Below are 19,764 nucleotides of genomic sequence, written 5' to 3'. Positions count from 1 at the left end.
AAACACATATGCATTTTTTTCTGTCTAAAGCAAACAAATATTTCTCAACATATGTTTATTCTCTTGTCTGAACAAAGAATATGCAATCAAATAAATTAAATATTTCATAACATTTTATGTTAGCATTTATCATGATGCAACTTTGTAATTAATCTGTTACAGCAGTAAGACTTTTACAGCTGCATTAAACTGGAAAAGTAAAATAACGAGCCAATCAAAAGTGCTTTACCTAATTTGGTACAATAATCATAGTTACTACTACTACTGCTGCGTGATCTCAAAGCACTTCTGCTGTGCAATACTGAGCCACTAGAAGTGCATGAAAAGGGCCACCTGAACTCAATCTGGGAGTTGAAGTTGGGAGGAGGTGGACAAGGCTTCTCTGGGAGGTTTAGAAGGAGAGGTAAAGGAGGATTTCATTTCATATTGTTTTATATTGTGCTGGACTGAAAGCAATACATCTATTAAAGTACCTTTGTAAATAAAATTACTTTAGTTTAACCTGGGACAGTGGTGCTTTAGTTGTGTATGAGGTTTGGGGCTCTGGTATGCTCCCTATTTGCCACAATACACACACACACACTATGCTTTAGTTGCCTCATATTTTTATGCAATCTTTTTTTTCAACCCACTGAATTAAAGCTGAAAGTCTGCACTTCAACTGCATCTGAGTTGTTTCATTTAAAATTCATTGTGGTAATGTACAGAACCAAAATTAGAAAAAAGTTGTCTCTGTCCAAATATTTATGGACCTAACTATATTTAAAACTACTACAAATCATGCTGCCTTATTGGCATGAAACTCTAAAATTAGATCTGCCCCATCATAAAATGGATATGAATAAATGTCAACAGGAAACTAGAGATTACAAATAACATTAACTCACTCAAATACGGCATCCTCAATTGTTCTCTTTATAAAATCTTCTGAACAATAAAAGCAGCTTGGCACATGTTATAGAAAAAATCTTACCGTTGTATTTCATCGTGGCTTGGCTATAGTGCATATTTGGCATGTTCGCTAGTTGGGAATCAGGGAGGGTTTTGTGTAGGTGTGGTTTGTTTAATAATTGTTTTATTCTTTATTTGCTGAATATACAGGGTGTCCCAAAAAGAATATTGGAGTTTTAAAGAGCTGTAGCTTGGCGCCCATTCATCAGAGACTGCAGACCAACCTAGTGGCGTCTTGAGGAATTAATCTAGTTTGATTTTGTTGCTGGTAGATGGTGCTAGTGCTTATCAAAAAGCTAACAGTGTGTTATTTCGATTAGTTACGTTTGCAGTTATGGCTGTGCCACAACAAAAAGCTTTTTGTGTTTGTGAATTCGCCAGAACTCAATCGGTTGTTACTGTGCAGCGGGCAATTCATCAAAAATATGGGACTGACCCTCCGAATGACAATAACATCTGTCGATGGTACCGGCAATTTCAGGATACTGGTAGTATTTACAAAGGTAAAAGCATTGGGCAATCTCGAACTTCCTCCTATGCTCAGAATGTCTCCCGAGTGCAAACTGCGTTCACTCGGAGCCCATCGTAATCAGTTCGACGAGCAAGTCATGAGTTACAGATAACAAAGTCAAGTGTATGGAGAATTCTCTGACGCCAGTTATGAAACTGTATCATCTGCAGTTGGTTGAGGCCCTTAGATGAGGGGATAAGACGCGTCGAGTTGAGTTTTCAACTTTCATCCAGCAAAATTTGGAGACCAATGAAGATTTTTGTTCCTTGATTATCTTCAGTGATTAGGCCATGTTTCACATTAGTGGGAAGATAAATCGTCATAATGTACGAATTTGGGGTGAAGAAAACCCTCATGCAGTTATCGAACATGAACGAGACTCCCCCAAGACTAACGTTTTTTGCGCGGGAAACACAGGAATATAACAGTTTTTGTATATGCTTGTATAATTCAATAAATATAGCTCTTTGAAACTCCGATATTCTTTTTTTATATACGAAATGAAACTAAATTAATCCCTCAAGATGCCACTTGGTTGCTCTGCAGTCTCCGATGAATGGGTGCCAAGCTAAAGCTACAGCTCTTTAAAACTCTAATATTCTTTTTGGGACACCCTGTAATTTTTGTTGCATTTTTAATTGATTAATTGAGGCGCTTATCAGTGTCTCTGTGTGTGATGCCAGGTCAAGGCTGGGTGTGTTCGTGAGGTCCCTGTAATAAAATAAACAAATTACAATCTTTGGATGGTGTGAATCTTAGAATCCTTGTGACTGCTACCACTATAGTCTACAGGAAATTACATTTGTTACCCCATTCTACATAAAAAGAGAACATTGTACAAAATAAAACTATACCAAACTACTGTATAGAGTTTTTTAAAACAACTTGCAGAAACATAAAGTGCTGGCTACAGGTTTACAATCTGACTAAAAGCACACGAAACTAGCTAATTGCTAAATGAAATGTCATGACAACCCCATTGAATTATTACCTGGTTGACACAGACATAGATGAGATCTTAGTTCTTCCTTGTTTCTTGGTGCTAATGAAAGTGTCATAATAGAGACCGGAGCATTAATACCATGTATTGTATATAAGAGTGAAACAGAGTAAAAATATAAAATTAATAATGTAGCACTTTTGCACTACTTTTTTTAATTTTTTCCCCTTTTTTATTTTTCTAGGTAAGAATACTCCTGCAAGCAAGTATTTGTGGGTACTAATAGTCAAGCTTTCACTTGCTATATCTTTTGTTTATAATACAGCATCATTCAAGTTGAGTACTTTAAACAAGAATTAGACTTTGTTAGACATGCTCTTTGTACTCATACGACTGAAGAAATGAAAATTATGTGCTTGCTAAAATGAGAGCATCTTACTTTTTTAACATTTTTCTTATGTCTCATGTGAAAATGAGAAATTAGAAACTCAACTTTGTTAACCCACTTCAGCTTGTTATGTTATGTTTTTGCTGTTATCTCTCTGCTTTATTAAATACAAATAAAACACTGTTGAACATGACCTTCAATGTTTACTGTGGTCTGTGAAAGCATGACACTCATTCAGTGCCTGAGTTTAATTCGTTGAAATCAAAGTTAGAAGTTAGTTGAGGTCCTTTATTTGGATTACTGGAGATCCCAGATTTAGAATACAGAAATAAATATGTAATTTTTTTTCTGGAAAGGTGGTGCTAATACTGAAGTGAAATTGACATGATGGTCAAGCCCCATTTATTTCTAGGGACTTGAGTGTGGTTGGTAGTGTTGGGCAACAGGCTATAAAAAGGCAGAATTTCAAAAGTTGTGCAGAACAGAGAAAGCACATCCCTGAACTAAAAGCGATGTTCTGTTATGATGGGGAACTGACCTTCTTTAATCTTAAATAGAATAGGCTACATGTGAACCTAAGGCAAACATCTAAAATGCATGTATAAAATTTTATTCTGTAAACAATATCTCCCTTCGAGACCAAATTACATTTATCCAATAGTGTCCTTAATTATTTTGTTCAAAGTGTGCCTGCAAGAACCACTACAAGAACCAGAAAGTACGAACACATACTGTAACTCAAGTTCTCATGTTCTAGCACTATCTTCCAGTTAAGTTTAGAACTGATTTCAAAATCCTTTTTATTACATTTAAAGTGTTAAATGGCCAATGGCCTGCTTACTTATCTAAGCTTGAATTAAGATCTCAATGTGCCAGCCTACTTAACATAAAAAGGATTCATAAAATAACAGTAAGAGGTCGAGCTTTCATTTATAAGGCCCCAAAGCTGAGGAATGATCTGCATGCTAATCTAAGAGATGCCCCTTCAGTCCCAGCTTTTAAATCCAGGCTGAACATTAAGTACCTTTCTCTAGCATATTCTAACTTGAGCTACTGATTAGCTTTGCTGTGGTTTGAGGTGCCTGGAGTTGTATAGGATAAATAATGTTTCCTTATTTGGAATTTATACATTTCATGTGTGTTCCATGTCTACAAAAATCTGTGTAAGTGTAGGATGACATAAAATATGAGGCAAGAAATGCTGAACAAATAGCTAAAACAGAAACTTATTCCATGTTATACTAATAATAAGTATGTAATGTGTGAAGACTATAGTCCAGATATCAAATAAACATGTGTGCTTTTATTCAAGAATATAACTAAAAAAAAAAAATCATTCAATTTACATGTGGCTGTCGAGTTAAAAACCCAACCTCAAATGTCAATCAGCAGAAAATTGCTTTGTATTCTTGGATGGTGCAGAGGTAAGAACTGCTGCCTTATAATTAAAAGGTTCCGGGTTTGAGTCCGGGCGCTCTGCGTTTTGAGTAGTGAGCTGCTATTATTATTATTAAAATATAATAAAGATGTACATTTGATTTGAGTCTGTAGTACCCGGTGTAAATTTTGGCTACTTATAAAAGTTAGCGCTTTTTATTTTATTATTCAGTTTTATTATTTTAGTGATTCACGTGGTACAACGAACTTGCTTCTTCCTCTGTGAGTTGATGACATTTATTTCCATTGTTTTCACAAGAGCAGCGATGAACACAGTTGCTGCTGTGGTTGATGCCTACTCAGAACTATTTGTTGTACTGGCACTCAAAGATGTGATAGTCCAGGGTCCTGTTTTCTCTTGTTGTTCCGTCCACAAAAAATTGGTGAGAGTGGAAAAAATTGAAACATGGTTAATGTCTCCAGAAATTATGATGAAGGCACTGGGATGGTCAGTAGAGCGTTTGCTTATAATGGAGTATATTATGTCAGTTGCAATTGCCACATCATCCTAAAGAGGAGATTTAGTTGGGCGGGGAGTTATAACTGGCAGTACAATCACATGTGAAAACTCTCTTGGCATATTATAAGGTCATAAGACCAACACAAACCCAGCTATGGGAGATGCACAAACCACTGTGTTTCGTTATGCTGGTCGCAAGACTGTACAAATGGGGAGGGTTACATCAGGAAAGGCATCAGGTGTAAACTTTTGTGAGATCAATATATAGACAACAACACAGATATCCAATTTGGATCTGTTGAGGCCCAGATTAACAACCAGCTGCCACTGTTAGCCAACAGGGTACTGGTGGAAATATGACTACTGTTGGCTGAAGAAAGAGAAGAAGAGGGGGAAGACATATGCAGAGATAGGGGGAAAGAGGAAGGTAAAGAGAGTGGAAGTGAGATTAGAAACCTTGAATTTTGGCAGTATGACTGGTAAGGGGAGAGAGTTAGCAGATATGATGGAGAGAAAGAAGGTTGAGACCAGATGGAAGGGAAGTAAGGCCAGGTGCTTTGGAGACGAGTTCAAATTGTCCTACTATGGTGTGGATGGGAGTTGTGCTGAAGGAATAGTATATCAAGAGTGTTTTGAAGGGAAAAACAGCATCAAACAGAGTGATGATTATGAAGTTGGAAATTAAAGGTGTGATGCCCCGCAAGTTGGGTGTACGATGGATGAGAAAGAAGATTTCTGGAGTGAGTTGAAGTGGTGGAGAGCGTACCCAAAGGAGAGAGAGCAGTGATTGGAGCAGTTTTCAATGGACATGTTGGTGAAGAGAACAGAGGAGATGAGGAGGTGATTTGTACATGGTGTCAAGGAGAGGAATACAGAACGTCACATGGTAGTGGATTTTGAAAAAGGGTGGACATGGCTGTGGTGAATATGTATTTTAAGAAGAGGGAGGAACATAGGGTGATGTACAAGAGTAGAGGAAGATGCACACAGGTAGATTATATCCTGTGCAGGAGGGTCAGTCTGAAGGAGATTGGAGACTGCAAAGTGGTGGCAAGGGAAAGTATAGTTAGACAGCATATAATGGTGGTCTGTAGGATGATGTTTTTTATGAAGAACAGGAGGAGAGTGAGGGCAGAGCTAAGGATCAAATGGTGGATGTTAAAAAAGGAGGACTGCAAGGTTGAGTTTAGAGAGGACGTAAGACAGGCACTGGGTGGCAGTGAAATATTACCAGACAGCTGGAAAACTACAGCAGAAGTAGTAAGGGTGACAGCTAGTAGGGTGCATGGCGTGACGGAGGAAGGAGGACAAAGAAACCTGGTGCTGGAATGGGGAAGTACAACAGAGTATACAGAGGAAGAGGTTATTGAAAAAGAAGTGGAATAGTCAGAGAGATGCAGAAACTAGACAGGAGAAAAAGTATAAGGAGAAGAAAGAGGTGGCAAAGGCTAAAGAAAAGGCATGTGATGAGTTGTATGAGAGATTGGGCACTATGGAGGGAGAAATGGACCTGTACCGACTGGCTACACAGAGGGACTGAGCTGGGAAAGATGTGCAGCAGGTTAGGGTGATAAAGGATAAAAATGGAAATGTACTCAAAAACGAGGAGGGTGTGTTGAGAGGCTGATGAATAAAGAGAATGAGACGGAGAGAAGGTTAGATGATATAGAGAAAGTGAATCAGGAAGTGCAACGGATTAGCAAGGAGGAAGTAATGACAGCTATGAAGAGGATGAAGAATAGCAAGGCTGTTGGTCCAGATAACATACCTGTGGAAGCATGGAGGTATTTAGGAGGAAATGGCAGTGGAGTTTTTAAACAGATTGTTTACTGCAATTTTGGAAAGTGAGAGGAAGAATGAGGAGTGGAGAAGAAGTGTACTGGTACTGAGTTTTTAGAATAAAGGGGGATGTGCAGAGTTGTTGTAACTACAGAGGAATAAAACAAGAGCCACAGCATGAAGTTATGGGAAAGAATAGTCGAAGCTAGGTTAAGAAAGTAGATGATGATTACTGAGCAGCAGTATGGTTTCAAGCCGGGAAAGAGCATTGCAGATGCAATGTTTGCTCTGAGGGTGTTGATGCAGAAGTATAGAGAAGGGTAGAAGGAGCTGCATTGTGTCTTTTCGGACTTAGAGATTAGCATATGACAGGGTGACTAGAGTGGAGTTGTGGTACTGTATCAGGAAGTCGGGAGTGGCAGAGAAGTACATAAGAGTTGTACAGGATATGTACGAGGGAAGTGGTAGGAGTGACGGATGCACAAGACAGTAGTGATACCAACTATGTTATATGGGTTGGATACGGTGGCCAAAAAAACAGGAGACAGAGCTGGAGGTGGAAGAGTTAAATATGTTAAGATTTGCATTGCATGTGACAAAAATGGACAGGATTATAAATGAGTACATTAGAGGGTCAGCTCAGGTTGGACAGTTGAGAGAAAAAGTCAGAGAGGTGAGATTGCATTGGTTTGGATATGTGCAGAGGAGAGATGCTGGATATATTGGGAGAAGGTTGTTAAGGATGGAGCTACAAAATAAGAGGGAAAGAGGAAGGCCTATGAGGAGGTTAATGGATATAGCGAGAAAGGACATGAAGGTGGTGGGTGTAATGGAGCAAGATTCAGAAAACAGGAAGATATGGAAAAAGGTGATCCACTGTGGCGACCCCTAACAGATCAGCCAAAAGAAGAAAATGTAAATGCAACACAAGCAGCTCAACTTTCATGTTGCATACTTGAGTTTTAATTGTAATGTGTCCGGGGTTGCATCCTTTTTTATTCACAAAAACGGCAAGTTCGCCTCCTTCTTGCCGCTTTCTCTCCTGCTTCTGTCCCCACCGTATGATGTTAAATCCATCAAGATGATAAAGTATCAAGAAAAGAGATGTAAATTATAAACAGATGAAAAGAAAAATCACATGCCCAAAATATTAGATATGCTACTCCTTGGACATCAGTATCACCACTGTCTCAATCTGTCCTACATTGTTCTTTATTAATTCACATGTCTGGCTTAGTCCTGCACAAGTATTTCAATGGCAGTTTACTTCCCAGTTCCTGTATGTACTATTATCTTTACTGTGTTGTCCATTGTACTGATCCACCAGGAAAATTAAATGACTTGCAGAATGCTAATTCTTAATTATTACTACTGTATATTTATATGTGCATATATGTATTTTTCCTATCTCTGTCTGCATTTCCTGAAATCTAAGACTTTAGCAAAGTACATGTTCAACATTTGATCTCAAAGCTTTGATTGCACTAATGCACAAGGTTATGCTGTTCTCATGAAATGAAAGAATTTCAGCAGAAACCGCAAAGCTAACAGCAGTTTGGGTGTCTTTCAACCAGTACATCCTCTTTAACTTAAAAGTAAATAAAAAGCATATAGCAAATTATTTCTTTATCATTAAAAATGGATGAAGGTGTTCAAAAATAGCAAAACTAAAATATGTATTTTTCCTACATTACTTCTTTTTATTTAAATACCTCCTATTGTAAATTTAGAATCTATTTAAATGCTTTAGGGTGTGTGTCACTTTTAGCATAACTTATTCCGCTTTTGAATTTTACAAAGATAACCATAAAACAAATTAATTTGTACAGAATATTAAGTTTTCTAAATGTATTATTGATCAATAACATTTATTTATTTGGATGGTGTGTTTATTCAAACATATTTTTAAATTACATGTAAATTATACAATTATTTCTATATTTGCAATATATAGCAAGGTTAATGTTGTTCCAATATGAATTAATGGAAAATTAATTGTTTGCTAACTAAACTGTATCCTTAATACACTTTTTTATCCTAAAACTCAAGGTTGATACAATACAATGTATCAGTAAATTAATTTATTTAAAAAAAATAATAAGGTAAATGGCAGTTAGTTATTGACAGTTAATGAAGCAGTTTTTTGTTACCTCAAAATGATGTTTGTTGTGGCTGAAGGCTTTGATGTTGACTGTATTTTAACTGAAATAAAGAATGCTGAACAGGATTGTCAGGAACTGCACTCATGCACAGCTTTGTCAAAATGTAACTGGTGAGCACTCAAACCAAAGCCAGAGGCTGCTCATTAAAGCTTCACACACTTGTATTTGCTCTGTTGAAGGGTCTGTGATTCATGAAGTGTTGCTTTGCTCCTTCCCATTAAAACTACCTGTCTTGATGACATTTTTTGAAACATCACGCAGCCTGGATTTTAATTTGGTCATATTTATTACTTATGCAGAATTTTATTAAGGTTAAATGAGCGGATTTGAAATAATGCACAGGCTTGAAGATGTCCGTCCATTACAATTCCCCCCCTCTTGAAATTTTTGTAAGTCTACATGACCAACATTTTAAGTTGGACCAAAAGGAACCTAAATGCAAAACGTCATGAAAATTGGTTTAGTTGTTTCTGCGTGATTGGTGAACAAATAAACAGACAAACAAACACACAAGGTTTAATCTGTGGGTTAAAAGACAGATAAATAACATTAAATGAAGCTGAAAATCTGAAAAGATAGACAAAGGGTATAATTTAATTTATATAGATTTAGAATACAGTATATGCAATTAACGGAAGTACACCGAATTAATAAGGAAAAATTGTCTTTTGGAAATTCATTATGGCTAAACACACATTTAAGTTTCTTCTTTTCTGCAGAATGTCACAGCTTGTTTTCCTGTATATTAAATGTACAGTATAACACACCACAAATCACAGGCAGTGGGCTTCAACAGATAAATTCTTTCTGAAAGGACAGATTTTTTTTTTTTAATTGTATCTTCCATTAAAATTTTGCTGCGGTGGGTTGGCACCCTGCCCAGGATTGGTTTCTGCCTTGTGCCCTGTGTTGGCTGGGATTGGCTCCAGCGGACCCTCGTGACCCTGTGTTCGGATTCAGCGGGTTAGAAAATGGATGGATGGATGGATTAAAATTTTGCTACCTTTTATTACACTTTTGGATTTTTACATTCCTATTTTATCTCAAAACAGTTCTTCAGTACATCCAATAATATAAAAATTGTATAAAATCCTATTATCACCTTAATTTTATATGTAATTAGTATAAATATAATTTGGACACACACACGATTTTCTAATATTTGTCTCTTTTTGTTTTTAATATATAAAACCTATAGTAACACACAATTAATTTGGAGCGTACCCTTAATATTAAAGATCTACAGATCATCAAACATCTTCTTATGTTTACTGTGCCCACTCCGAGTGAGCGACGTGACAGAGAGTCTTCAGAAGTGTTCGGACAGAGCTTGCTGCAGTCCTCTCAGGGCACACGTTTATCTTTTCTTACACTTGTGCCTCGTGATGCCACTTTTAGTGCTCTCTAAGCCACAGATGTAGCACCTCGCTCTTCCACTTGCCGTATGTATCTGCGTATGATGACTGCTCAGTCCACGCTGGGTGTCAAAAGACCTCCCACAAAAGCAAGCGAAAGCTTTAGTGTAAGTTGGGGTATAGCTAATGGTATTGCTTTGTTTTATACCTAAAAGAAAACAAAACATGTTACCATTTTTAATAAAAATACACTAGTTAAATTGTTTACTTTTTATGCATTGTAATTTTATTTTTTGATAAGAGTTCGACAATATCTTGACAGAAACAACCAACCACCTCAGGCTTAGAGATTAATATCACTGGAAACAAATCAAGAAACAATTAAATAAGCAACTGCAGGCTGCAGAAAAATATATAACAATGAAGACAGCTCCACAAATCATGTCTCACACCTCTGCTATATTATTTTCTGTATTTTAAGTGATAAAGACTATGGGTTATTAATTAAAAGTATGTGTGCAGAAGTATGCAAAAGTTATGTTGAAGAGGGATTTTAACTTAATGAGATGAATTCACAGCATAAATACAGATTTATTATATCCAATTAAGACTGCGGTTACACTTGCTGCTCCTGTGCTGCCCGAGGTATAACCAGTAGTTGTAACCTCACAGCTAAGCACAGTGCCCCTTCATGTACAGTATGATACAGGATCAGTGCCCAGGTGCTTTGTGATGGTGGCATTACAGTGAGCAGTTATCCTTTCAAACACAAATTGCAATAATCCAGAGGCAATGCAGCACCATCCAGGGCAGTTTGAGCCATGATAAGAAACAATAAAGACAATGCACTTCACTATTTAAAAGGCAAGGGTCCTAATCATTACTCTACCGTCACAAAGTGTGTGGTGATGGAACTATTTTTTATTTTATTTTAGTATTGAGGGCCAAACGGTCTTCAAAATTAAATTTTACTAAATAATAAATAAATAAACTGATCTTCATTCATCTCATTGCTTTTGTCATATTTCAATGTATTTGTAACCACTAGAATTTCTAACTCACATACATTCTTCGGGAATATAAAGCATTTGAAAAAAGCACAGACTGTTAATATAAAACATTTATATCTCAAATATTGGTAAAGCCAGTGATTTGTACTCCTGGAAAAAATTAAATGAGAATCTTGTATGTAGGTCCAAATACGTGTGTATTTCTAGAAAGGCAGTCTTCTATCCATTCACAGAAAAAAAAGGTCTTGTCATAATCCACTCATTTCTTTAAGTCCACAGAATAATCACTAGGTGTCTTGGTAGTTGGTAGTAACCACTCACGCGAGAACCAGACAGGTCACATTGTGTGGGATATTTTTTCTCTTTTCTAAGATTTTCTACTCTCATCTCATTCTTGAACTTATTTAATCAAAATCAGGGCCAGGGGAATGGAAGCCTATCCTGGAAGTCATGGGCACAAGGCAGGAAATTGCCCTTTAGAGGACCCCAGTCCTGAGCCGGGCACACTCACATACACATTCACACATGGGCTAAGTTGGAGTCACCAGTTAACATCATTTGGGGATGTGAGAGGAAAACCAGATGAAAGCTCAGTTGCGGCTCAGTTCCTGAATATTTTCTACTACAATGTCATACGAATATAGGAAGAAAGCACACATAGACAACAGGAGGATGAAAACTTGTTAGGACTGTACTTATATCTTTAGTTTTCGTTTTCTGTTTTGTAGTTTTTCATCTGCTTCCTTGTTTTTTGTCTGTTTCTTTTTTGTAATTGTGATTTTTTCCCCTGATCCCTTTTCTCAGAATTCAATGTTGAGGGCTCTCAGGGGAACGTTGATCTGAGAGTCCTTTGTAACGTAGCAAACTATGGTGCCATAGTCAGATCACTGTGGCATTAGCTTCCTAGCAGTGCTCTTTAATTTCCAACTGTGTTTCCCTTTTTGTTAGTCGCTCTGATTTCTCTGTTTGTTTTTTTTTAATTTGGCTTTTCTTTTCCAGTTTTCTCTTTTTGGTATGAGGAACTTGGAGTTTTCTTTAGTTTGATTGCCTTTTTCCTTTTTCTTCTTTGGTGAAATTCTGTTTATTATTATTATTATTATTATTATTATTATTATTATTATTATTATTATTATTATTATTATTATTATTTCCTGTGTTTAGTTTTGGTTCTTTGGATTTTTGACCTTATAGGTGCTGATTTGAAATTTGGATGCATTTTTGTAAATTAACTTTTAAAAATATGATAAAATAAATATTTAAAGTTTTGTGTCTGGTTAAGTTGAATGTGTATTCCCCTGTATAGTGATCTCTAAAATGAATATTATAAGGGGCCAGAGGATAAGACAATGATGGGAGCCTTGGTAGTTCAATCCAGAAAGGCAACCCTAACTGTTATCAAAGCTAAATCAGAAACCAAAAGTCATAATCAAAATAACCAGAGCACTAAGTCATTTTCAGCAACCACTAAACAAATCACACTCAGTGCAGTCTGGAGGTTCTGTCTGTGATCTCAGATGAGCAGGAAGCAAACAGCACCGGTGGAATGCAGTCGCGTTGATGATTTCATATGCTGCACACTTCTGGCATCCCTGAATAATGATACCATAGCAACGGTAAACAAAGATTCCGTAGAATGGCTGAGTTCATAAGAAACAACAATGGTGTGTTATGAAGTGAAGAACATTTAATTTAATTCATACTGTATAAAACACTATATGAAACTAAATGTTAAACTTGGGTTCTCCAGTGTTAAAATAAAAAAAACAAAACAAACAGAGCCCAAATCTGAAATAGAATGTACCGAAGTAGGAAAAAGTAAACCATTATCACTAGTAATAGTTGACCTTGCAAATTCCCCAAAATTGGTTTAATCAGCTTCATCTCATGGAGAATAGCATTGATGTACAAGTTTATCTTTTAACTAATCCTGCAATATTAAAACACTAACTGGTTGCATTCTGTCATATCATTTTGGTATATTGGTGTATATATTTGGTGAATCCTGAAGCATATGCTATGCAAAATAAGAAAATATATTTAGGACATACTCACCAGAATGAAAAGTTGAATTGTTGAATAAGCTTTTTGGCTTGAGGTCAAAGCCAAGAATACCAAAACTGATGGGTGTAATGAAAGACAATCTGTCAGACATAGTGCCCAGACCGGAATCATGCTGAAAAGACAACAATAGGAGATATAAAAATAGAAATCTTTTATGAGCAAGTCTACTTTATGTGCTACAAGTCCTCTACTATTTCCTTAACCTTAACAAGGAAGTAATCTAACCCTCTCCTTTGAAATACATTTTAACATATTTTTTACCAGTTCTTGAGAAAATCATGTTAGCCCACGGGCAAAAAACTAACACAAAAAAAATTTTACGTTACAAATAATATAGACTGTGTAAGGGGACGCACTGCGGTGGGCTGGAACCCTTCCCAGGGTTTGTTTCCTGCCTTGTGCCCTGTGTTGGCTGGGATTGGCTCAGGCAGACCCCCGTGACCCTGCAGTTAGGATATAGCGGGTTGGATAATGGATGGATGGATGTGTAAGGGACAGCCGATAGCCCAACCCGGCAAGGACACACAGAGTGGACGGATGGGGGAAGGCAGCTACTTTGGGACAGTGCTTCCCCCAAGACCCGGGATGGCAGCTTCCCTGGAGTGTACCGATGCCCCGGATACCCACAGGGCAATTTTTCATTTAGTTATAGAAATTCATGGGTACAGTAAGAACGAATCGTGTAGTTGATAGTATAAACTTGTAGATAATCAAAAGAGTCAGCCAATTGGTTTAAAATTATAATGTAGCTACATTTGAATTTGCCCATATTAGTAACTTTACATTCACTAATGTGGAAATATTAGACTTTACAAACATTGTTTTATTGACTTGTGGTTATTCTAAATACAAACAACCAAATGCAAACAGACAAACAAAGTTTTAAGGTTATACAAAATAAACTGTAAACTGTATACAAATGCTATATTCTGTTAGGATATAAATAAAAATAATATTGAACATAGAATTATTTTTGTTATAGAAAAAGGCAAAAAAATGATAATTTTAATAAATGTAATTGAATTATGCTGTGGTAAACACTTACTAGTATTGTGGTACGCCTATTAGAATATTGTTAATCAGAATTAGAAGCCATTGTGAACACTGAATATATAAATGTTTATAAAATATTTTACATACAAGTATGATTTTCACAGGGAATTGTAACTAAGGCACTACTTTTATCCACATGTTTTCTCTCCTTTGTTTTCTCTAATGGCTTTCCTTTACTGGTAGATTTGTGCTTAAACCTCTCATTTTGATCTCCATGTCCTTTTTTGGCTCGGCTTATCAGTACCTGCACTCTATGGGCTCTTTATATCTCCCTCCCTCCAGGTTGTCTGTCTTTCCCTTCATTCTTTCTTAATTTCGGGAAGGAGTTGGGGTGGGACTGTAAGAGTGTTAAAATTCACATTGATTGGGATTTATAAAGGTAAAGTATGCAGAACTTTGCTTATGCAAAGATGCTTATGAATCTAAATTATTTTGTGAATAGACACAGTTTTGTCAGTACACCGTTTTAGTGTGAATTCTATGCATAGCTTTATACATGAGGCCCGTACTGATTTTGCAGTCTATTAACAGACTGAAGTCAGGAAACCAAAAGATGTTAAACAAAATTGATCAACAAACTCAAATAAACAAACACAACCTAGAATCTTTATCACTAAATAATATTAGCATCTTTGTTTTTTTTTTTTTGTCCTTAACAATTTATACAATGCTCAGATAACAAACTACTATGTACTTTAACATGGCCTTTTTATAACTTCACTTTAACTTAATACTGATATTCTGTATGTTCAATTCTTCATAATAACTATTCACAGTGGCTCTAAAATCCGTACTGACCCCAACTCTCTCTTCTGTTTCTTTTTCCGGTTTCTTTGTGGTGACGGCCTGCGCCACCACCACCTACTCAAAGCATCAGGATGCACCAACATTGATGGACTGAAAGCCAGAAGTCTATGTGACCATCATCATCAGGTCCTTCCATGAAAACCCTAAATACAAAGAGGACTGTTTGATTTATGTTAGGTAGATTGCCCAGAGGGGACTGGGCGGTCTCGTGGTCTGGAACCCCTACAGATTTTATTTTTTCTCCAGCCTTTGGAGTTTTTTGTTTTTCTGTCCACCCTGGCCATCGGACCTTACTCTTATTCTATGTTAATTAATGTTGACTTATGTTTATTTTTTATTGTGTCTTCTATTTTTCTATTCATTTTGTAAAGCACTTTGAGCTACATTTTTTTGTATGAAAATGTGCTATATAAATAAATGTTGATTGATTGATTGATTGATTCTACCACCTTAAATGGGCGGGAACTGATAACTCATTAGGTCACATGACTTCCACATTTCATGAGTAGCAACAGGCAACTAAGATACTAATGTTTTTTCCAGACTATAAAACCCTTTTCTGAACAATGTAGTTTAAGATAATTTGAGACAAGACCTTTGTATTTAATTTTCAGATAAATGGATGAGACTCAGCCCCAGATAAAACACAATTGTCTTCCATTGGAACCAATCATGGTCTAACTCGCCTCAAAACCATCCCCATCATGCACATTTTTCTCAACCCAAACTAGCCAAAATGTACCCAGGTCTAGACCTTTCTTGTGAGTGACATCATCCAATACCGTTTTTTACGGTCACTTATCCCCTGCTCTGGTCTTTTTGGAAAAAAATCTCTGCTTATTTACCAGACTACCTGGGTTTCACAATAACAGTTAATCTTCTATCAGATCTTTTTTTTTTTTTTTTTTTTTATTTATTTATTTATTAATTTTATTACAATCAATACATAGCAATCAAGTTTTACAAAAAAAAAAGAATTATGCTAAGAACAGATCGATCCCCACCCTTGAGAGAGAGAGCAAGCCAAACGGTGTAAAATTTAAGGCTTTTAAAAATACCTAAATCAACAAATTCTCTGTGCTTTATAAAATCATTTCAAAATATTACTGATTAGATCCTGCCATGTTTTGAAAAAGTCTGCACAGATCCTCTAACTGAGTATTTGATTTTTTCCAATTTTAAATAATATAACACATCAGTTTCCCACTGACTTAAAGAGGAGAGTTTGGGTTCTTCCAGTTTATCAGAATAAGTCTGCGTGCCAACAGTGTAGTGAATGCAATCACAGTTTGTTTGTCTTTCTCCACTTTAAGACCCTCTGGAAGAACCCCAAACACAGCTGTTAATGGGTTAGGAGGGATTGTGAGTCCAAGACTGTCTGAGAGGTAATTAAAAATTTTTGTCCAGAATAATGTTAATTTGGAGCAGGCCCAGAACATGTGACCTAGTGAGGCTGGGGCTTGGTTGCAACGTTCGCAGGTTGGATCATGCCCTGGAAACATTTTGAGAGTTTTAGTCGAGACAGATGTGCTCGATATATAATTTTGAGTTGTATAATTGTATGCTTTGCATATGGAGCTTGAGTGAATTCTCTGCATTGCTACTTTCCACTCCTTTTCTGATATATTAATTGAGAGGTCATTTTCCCAGTGTCCTCTTGGATCTTTGAAAGGAAGGGATTGTAAAAGGATTTTATATATTGTAGAGATGGAGTCTAACTCCTTGAAATTGAGCAATAATTTTTCCAGCGTGGATGAGGGTGCAAGATGAGGAAAATCTGGAAGGTTCTGTTTAACAAAGTTCCTGATTTGAAGATAGTGAAAGAAATTTGTAGCTGGAATGTTAAATTTGGAACGTAATTGTTCATAGGATGCAAAGACGTTGTCTATATAAAGTCTCTAAGCAAGTTAATTCCAAATTTTTCCAGATATTAAAACTGCATATGTTTGTGAGGGTTGAAAGAGGTGGTTCTTTTGCAGGGTGCCACAGAAAGAAGCTTCTCCGTCTTAAAATGCTTTCTACATTGGTTCCAGATTCTAAGTGAGTGGAGCACAATTGGGTTATTAGTGTATTGCCGATAACGTGTGTTTATTGGAGCACAAAGCAAGGAATACAAAGAAGTACTGCAGGATTTTACTTCTATTGCGGTCCATGCCTGTGTATGTTCTTCTATTTGTGTCCAGGTTCTTATCGACTGTATATTTGCGCCCAGTAATAAAACTGGAAGTTAGGTAGAGCCATGCCGCCTTCTGCCTTTTGTCTTTGTAGGGTCGCTCTTTTGATGCGTGGATGTTTAGAATTCCAAATAAATGAGGTTATTGTTGAATCTAATTGCTTAAAGAACGATTTATTAATGTATATTGGTATGTTTTGAAATAAAAAGGAGCTTAGGAAGAATGTTCATCTTAACAGTGTTAATTCTTCCAGCTAGTGTGAGATGAAGGGTTGACCATCTATGCAAGTCTTGTTTAATTTTTTCCATACAGACGACGAAATTTTTTGATAAAGAGCTTTATGTTTACTTGTGATGTTTACCCCGAGGTATTTAAACTGTTCTGCAATGATAAAAGGAAGGGTGTCTAATCTAATATTATATGCTTGCGAATTCACCGGAAAGAGTACACTTTTATTCAGATTAATTCTGAGACCAGAGAGCTTTTGAAATTCTGTGAGTGCTGCTAAGACTGCAGGCACAGAATTTTCTGGTCCGATATATACAGTACCATGTCATCTGCATATAATGAGATTTTCTGTTCCAGTCCTTCTCTGCTAATCCCCTTTATCTGATCAGTATTTCGACAATGTATTGCCAGTGGTTCAATGGCAATTGCAAACAGCAGTGGTGACAAAGGGCATCCTTGTCTTGTGCCACGTTCTAGTTTAAAGTAGTCTGAGCAAATGTTATTGATGCAAACTGAAGCTTCTGGGTTAGTATACAGTAATTTAATCCATGCACAAATGTTCGGGCCAAACCCAAACTTCTCCAAAATAGTAAAAGGTATTTCCATTCAATCATGTCGAATGCTTTTTCTGCATCCAATGATAATAATATTTCTGGGGTGTTTGATTTAGTTGGTGAGTATATTACATTAAACAGGCGTCGAAGATTTGAAGATAAGTGTCGGCCCCTAATAAATCCAGTTTGGTCTTGTGATATTATTGAGGGAGCACTTTCTCCATCCTTCTAGCTATGATTTTAGAGAGTATTTTAACGTCGTTATTCAGAAGTGAAATTGGTCTGTATGATGCACATTGTAATAAGTCCTTATTTTGTTTTGGAAAGACAGTGATTAGTGCTTGGCGAAAGGTTTGTGGAAGAGATTGGTTATCTCTGGCTTCTGTAAATGTTGCTAATAGGAGGGAGCTAGCTGAGCGGAGAATTTCTTGTAAAACTCTGCAGGGTAGCCATCAGGGCCTGCTGCTTTTCCACCTTGGAGTGACTTTATAGCATCCAGTAATTCTGATAATGACAGAGGTTTATCGAGCTCCTCCACACTAATAGCGTCAATTTGTGGTATCTGTAATTTATCCAGAAATGCATTAGATTGTATATTGTCTTCTTTAAACTCAGTAGTATATAGGGATTTATAGTAGTCTCTAAAAGTGCACATTATATTTTTGTGTTCGATGATTTTATCTCCATTCGTGTTAGTAATTACGAGATTGCGTTGCGCACTTCTTGCTTGTGAATTTGTTGCGCTAAAAGCTTATTAGCTTTCTCTCCATGTTCATAATAATGATGTCTGGATTTGTAAATTAGTTGTTCGGTTTCTTTAGTTGTCAAGAGGTTTAATTCTGAATGTAGAGCCTGCCTCCTCTTATGTAGAGTCTCGCTTGGTAGTCTGGCATGTTCTTCATCTATTTTAGTAATTTCGCTTTTTATCTCTGCTACTTTCTTCGCTTCGGATTTATTTCTGTGGGAAAGATATGAGATAATCTGTCCTCTTAAGAAGGCCTTAAGAGTTTCCCAGAGTGTTCCTGCAGAGATCTCAGGGGATGTATTTGTCTCTAGAAAGAATTCAATTTGTTTGGATATAAATTCAGTACAATTCTCGTCAGCTAATAGAAGCGGATTGAGACGCCATCTGGGGTGAGTGTATGGGGCTTAGTAATTTCAGCTCCAAGATCATCGGAGCATGGTCTGAAATAACAATAGCATCGTATTTACAAGATTTAATCTTAGGCAAGAAGTTATTATCTATAAAGAAGTAATCAATCCTTGAGTAGCAATGATGTACTGGTGAGTAGAAAGAATATGTTCTTGAATTTGGGTTTAAAAACCTCCAGGGATCTGATAAGTTGTGATCAGTTATAAACTTTGTAATTATCTTTGCGGTGTTAGTTGCGTTCCCCTGTGGAGGAAGTCTTATCTAAAAGTGGATTTAGAACACAATTAAAGTCCCCAGCCATTATAAGTTTATGAGTGTTCAGATTGGGAATGGATGCAAATAAATTTTGTATAAATTCCTTATCATCAACATTAGGTGCATAAACATTTATCAAAATCATTTTACAGTTAGATAAGTCTCCCATGACCATCACATATCTCCCTTCAGGATCCAATACTACATCTGATGCTACAAATGGTACTGTTCTATGTATGAGAATTCCCACCCCTCTAGTTTTCTTTGTAAAACTAGAATGGAACATTTGGCCAGTCCAGTCTTTTGCAGCCGGAACTGATCCTTACTTAGTAAGTGGGTTTCCTGTAAAAATATTATTTTAGCATTTAGACCTGTTAGGTGAGAAAGTACTTTCTTTCTCTTTAATTCGTGATTCAGGCCTTTAACATTCCAGCTTACGGTTAACTGTCCCATCATGGAGACACTGATTCTGAGTTTTGGTGTCAT

The 19,764-nt window shown here is 36.6% G+C and overlaps 2 protein-coding genes across 2 annotated transcripts in view; one reads left to right on the top strand and one right to left on the bottom strand.

Moving 5' to 3' along the window:
• LOC120523805 (scavenger receptor cysteine-rich type 1 protein M130-like) overlaps positions 1–3,243 on the top strand; it is a 58,507-nt gene extending 55,264 nt beyond the window's left edge. Inside the window, exon 15 of the mRNA XM_039745427.1 lies at positions 2,647–3,243. Coding sequence (XP_039601361.1) covers positions 2,647–2,650 — 4 coding nt within the window. The 3' untranslated portion in view covers positions 2,651–3,243. The remainder of the gene's footprint in view (positions 1–2,646) is intronic.
• A 6,304-nt stretch (positions 3,244–9,547) lies between these two features.
• Positions 9,548–19,764, bottom strand: part of LOC120523783 — a 72,033-nt gene continuing 61,816 nt past the window's right edge. Inside the window, exons 18-19 of the mRNA XM_039745385.1 lie at positions 13,046–13,166; positions 9,548–10,191 (exon numbers count right to left, since the gene is read on the bottom strand). Of these exons, the coding sequence (XP_039601319.1) occupies positions 9,986–10,191; positions 13,046–13,166 (327 nt within the window). The 3' untranslated portion in view covers positions 9,548–9,985. The remainder of the gene's footprint in view (positions 10,192–13,045; positions 13,167–19,764) is intronic.

The sequence above is a fragment of the Polypterus senegalus genome, chromosome 1, assembly GCF_016835505.1.
Source record: "Polypterus senegalus isolate Bchr_013 chromosome 1, ASM1683550v1, whole genome shotgun sequence".
Classification (NCBI taxonomy): domain Eukaryota; kingdom Metazoa; phylum Chordata; class Cladistia; order Polypteriformes; family Polypteridae; genus Polypterus; species Polypterus senegalus.
Note: the sequence above shows the minus strand (reverse complement) of the source record. Positions and strands in the feature narration are given on the sequence as shown.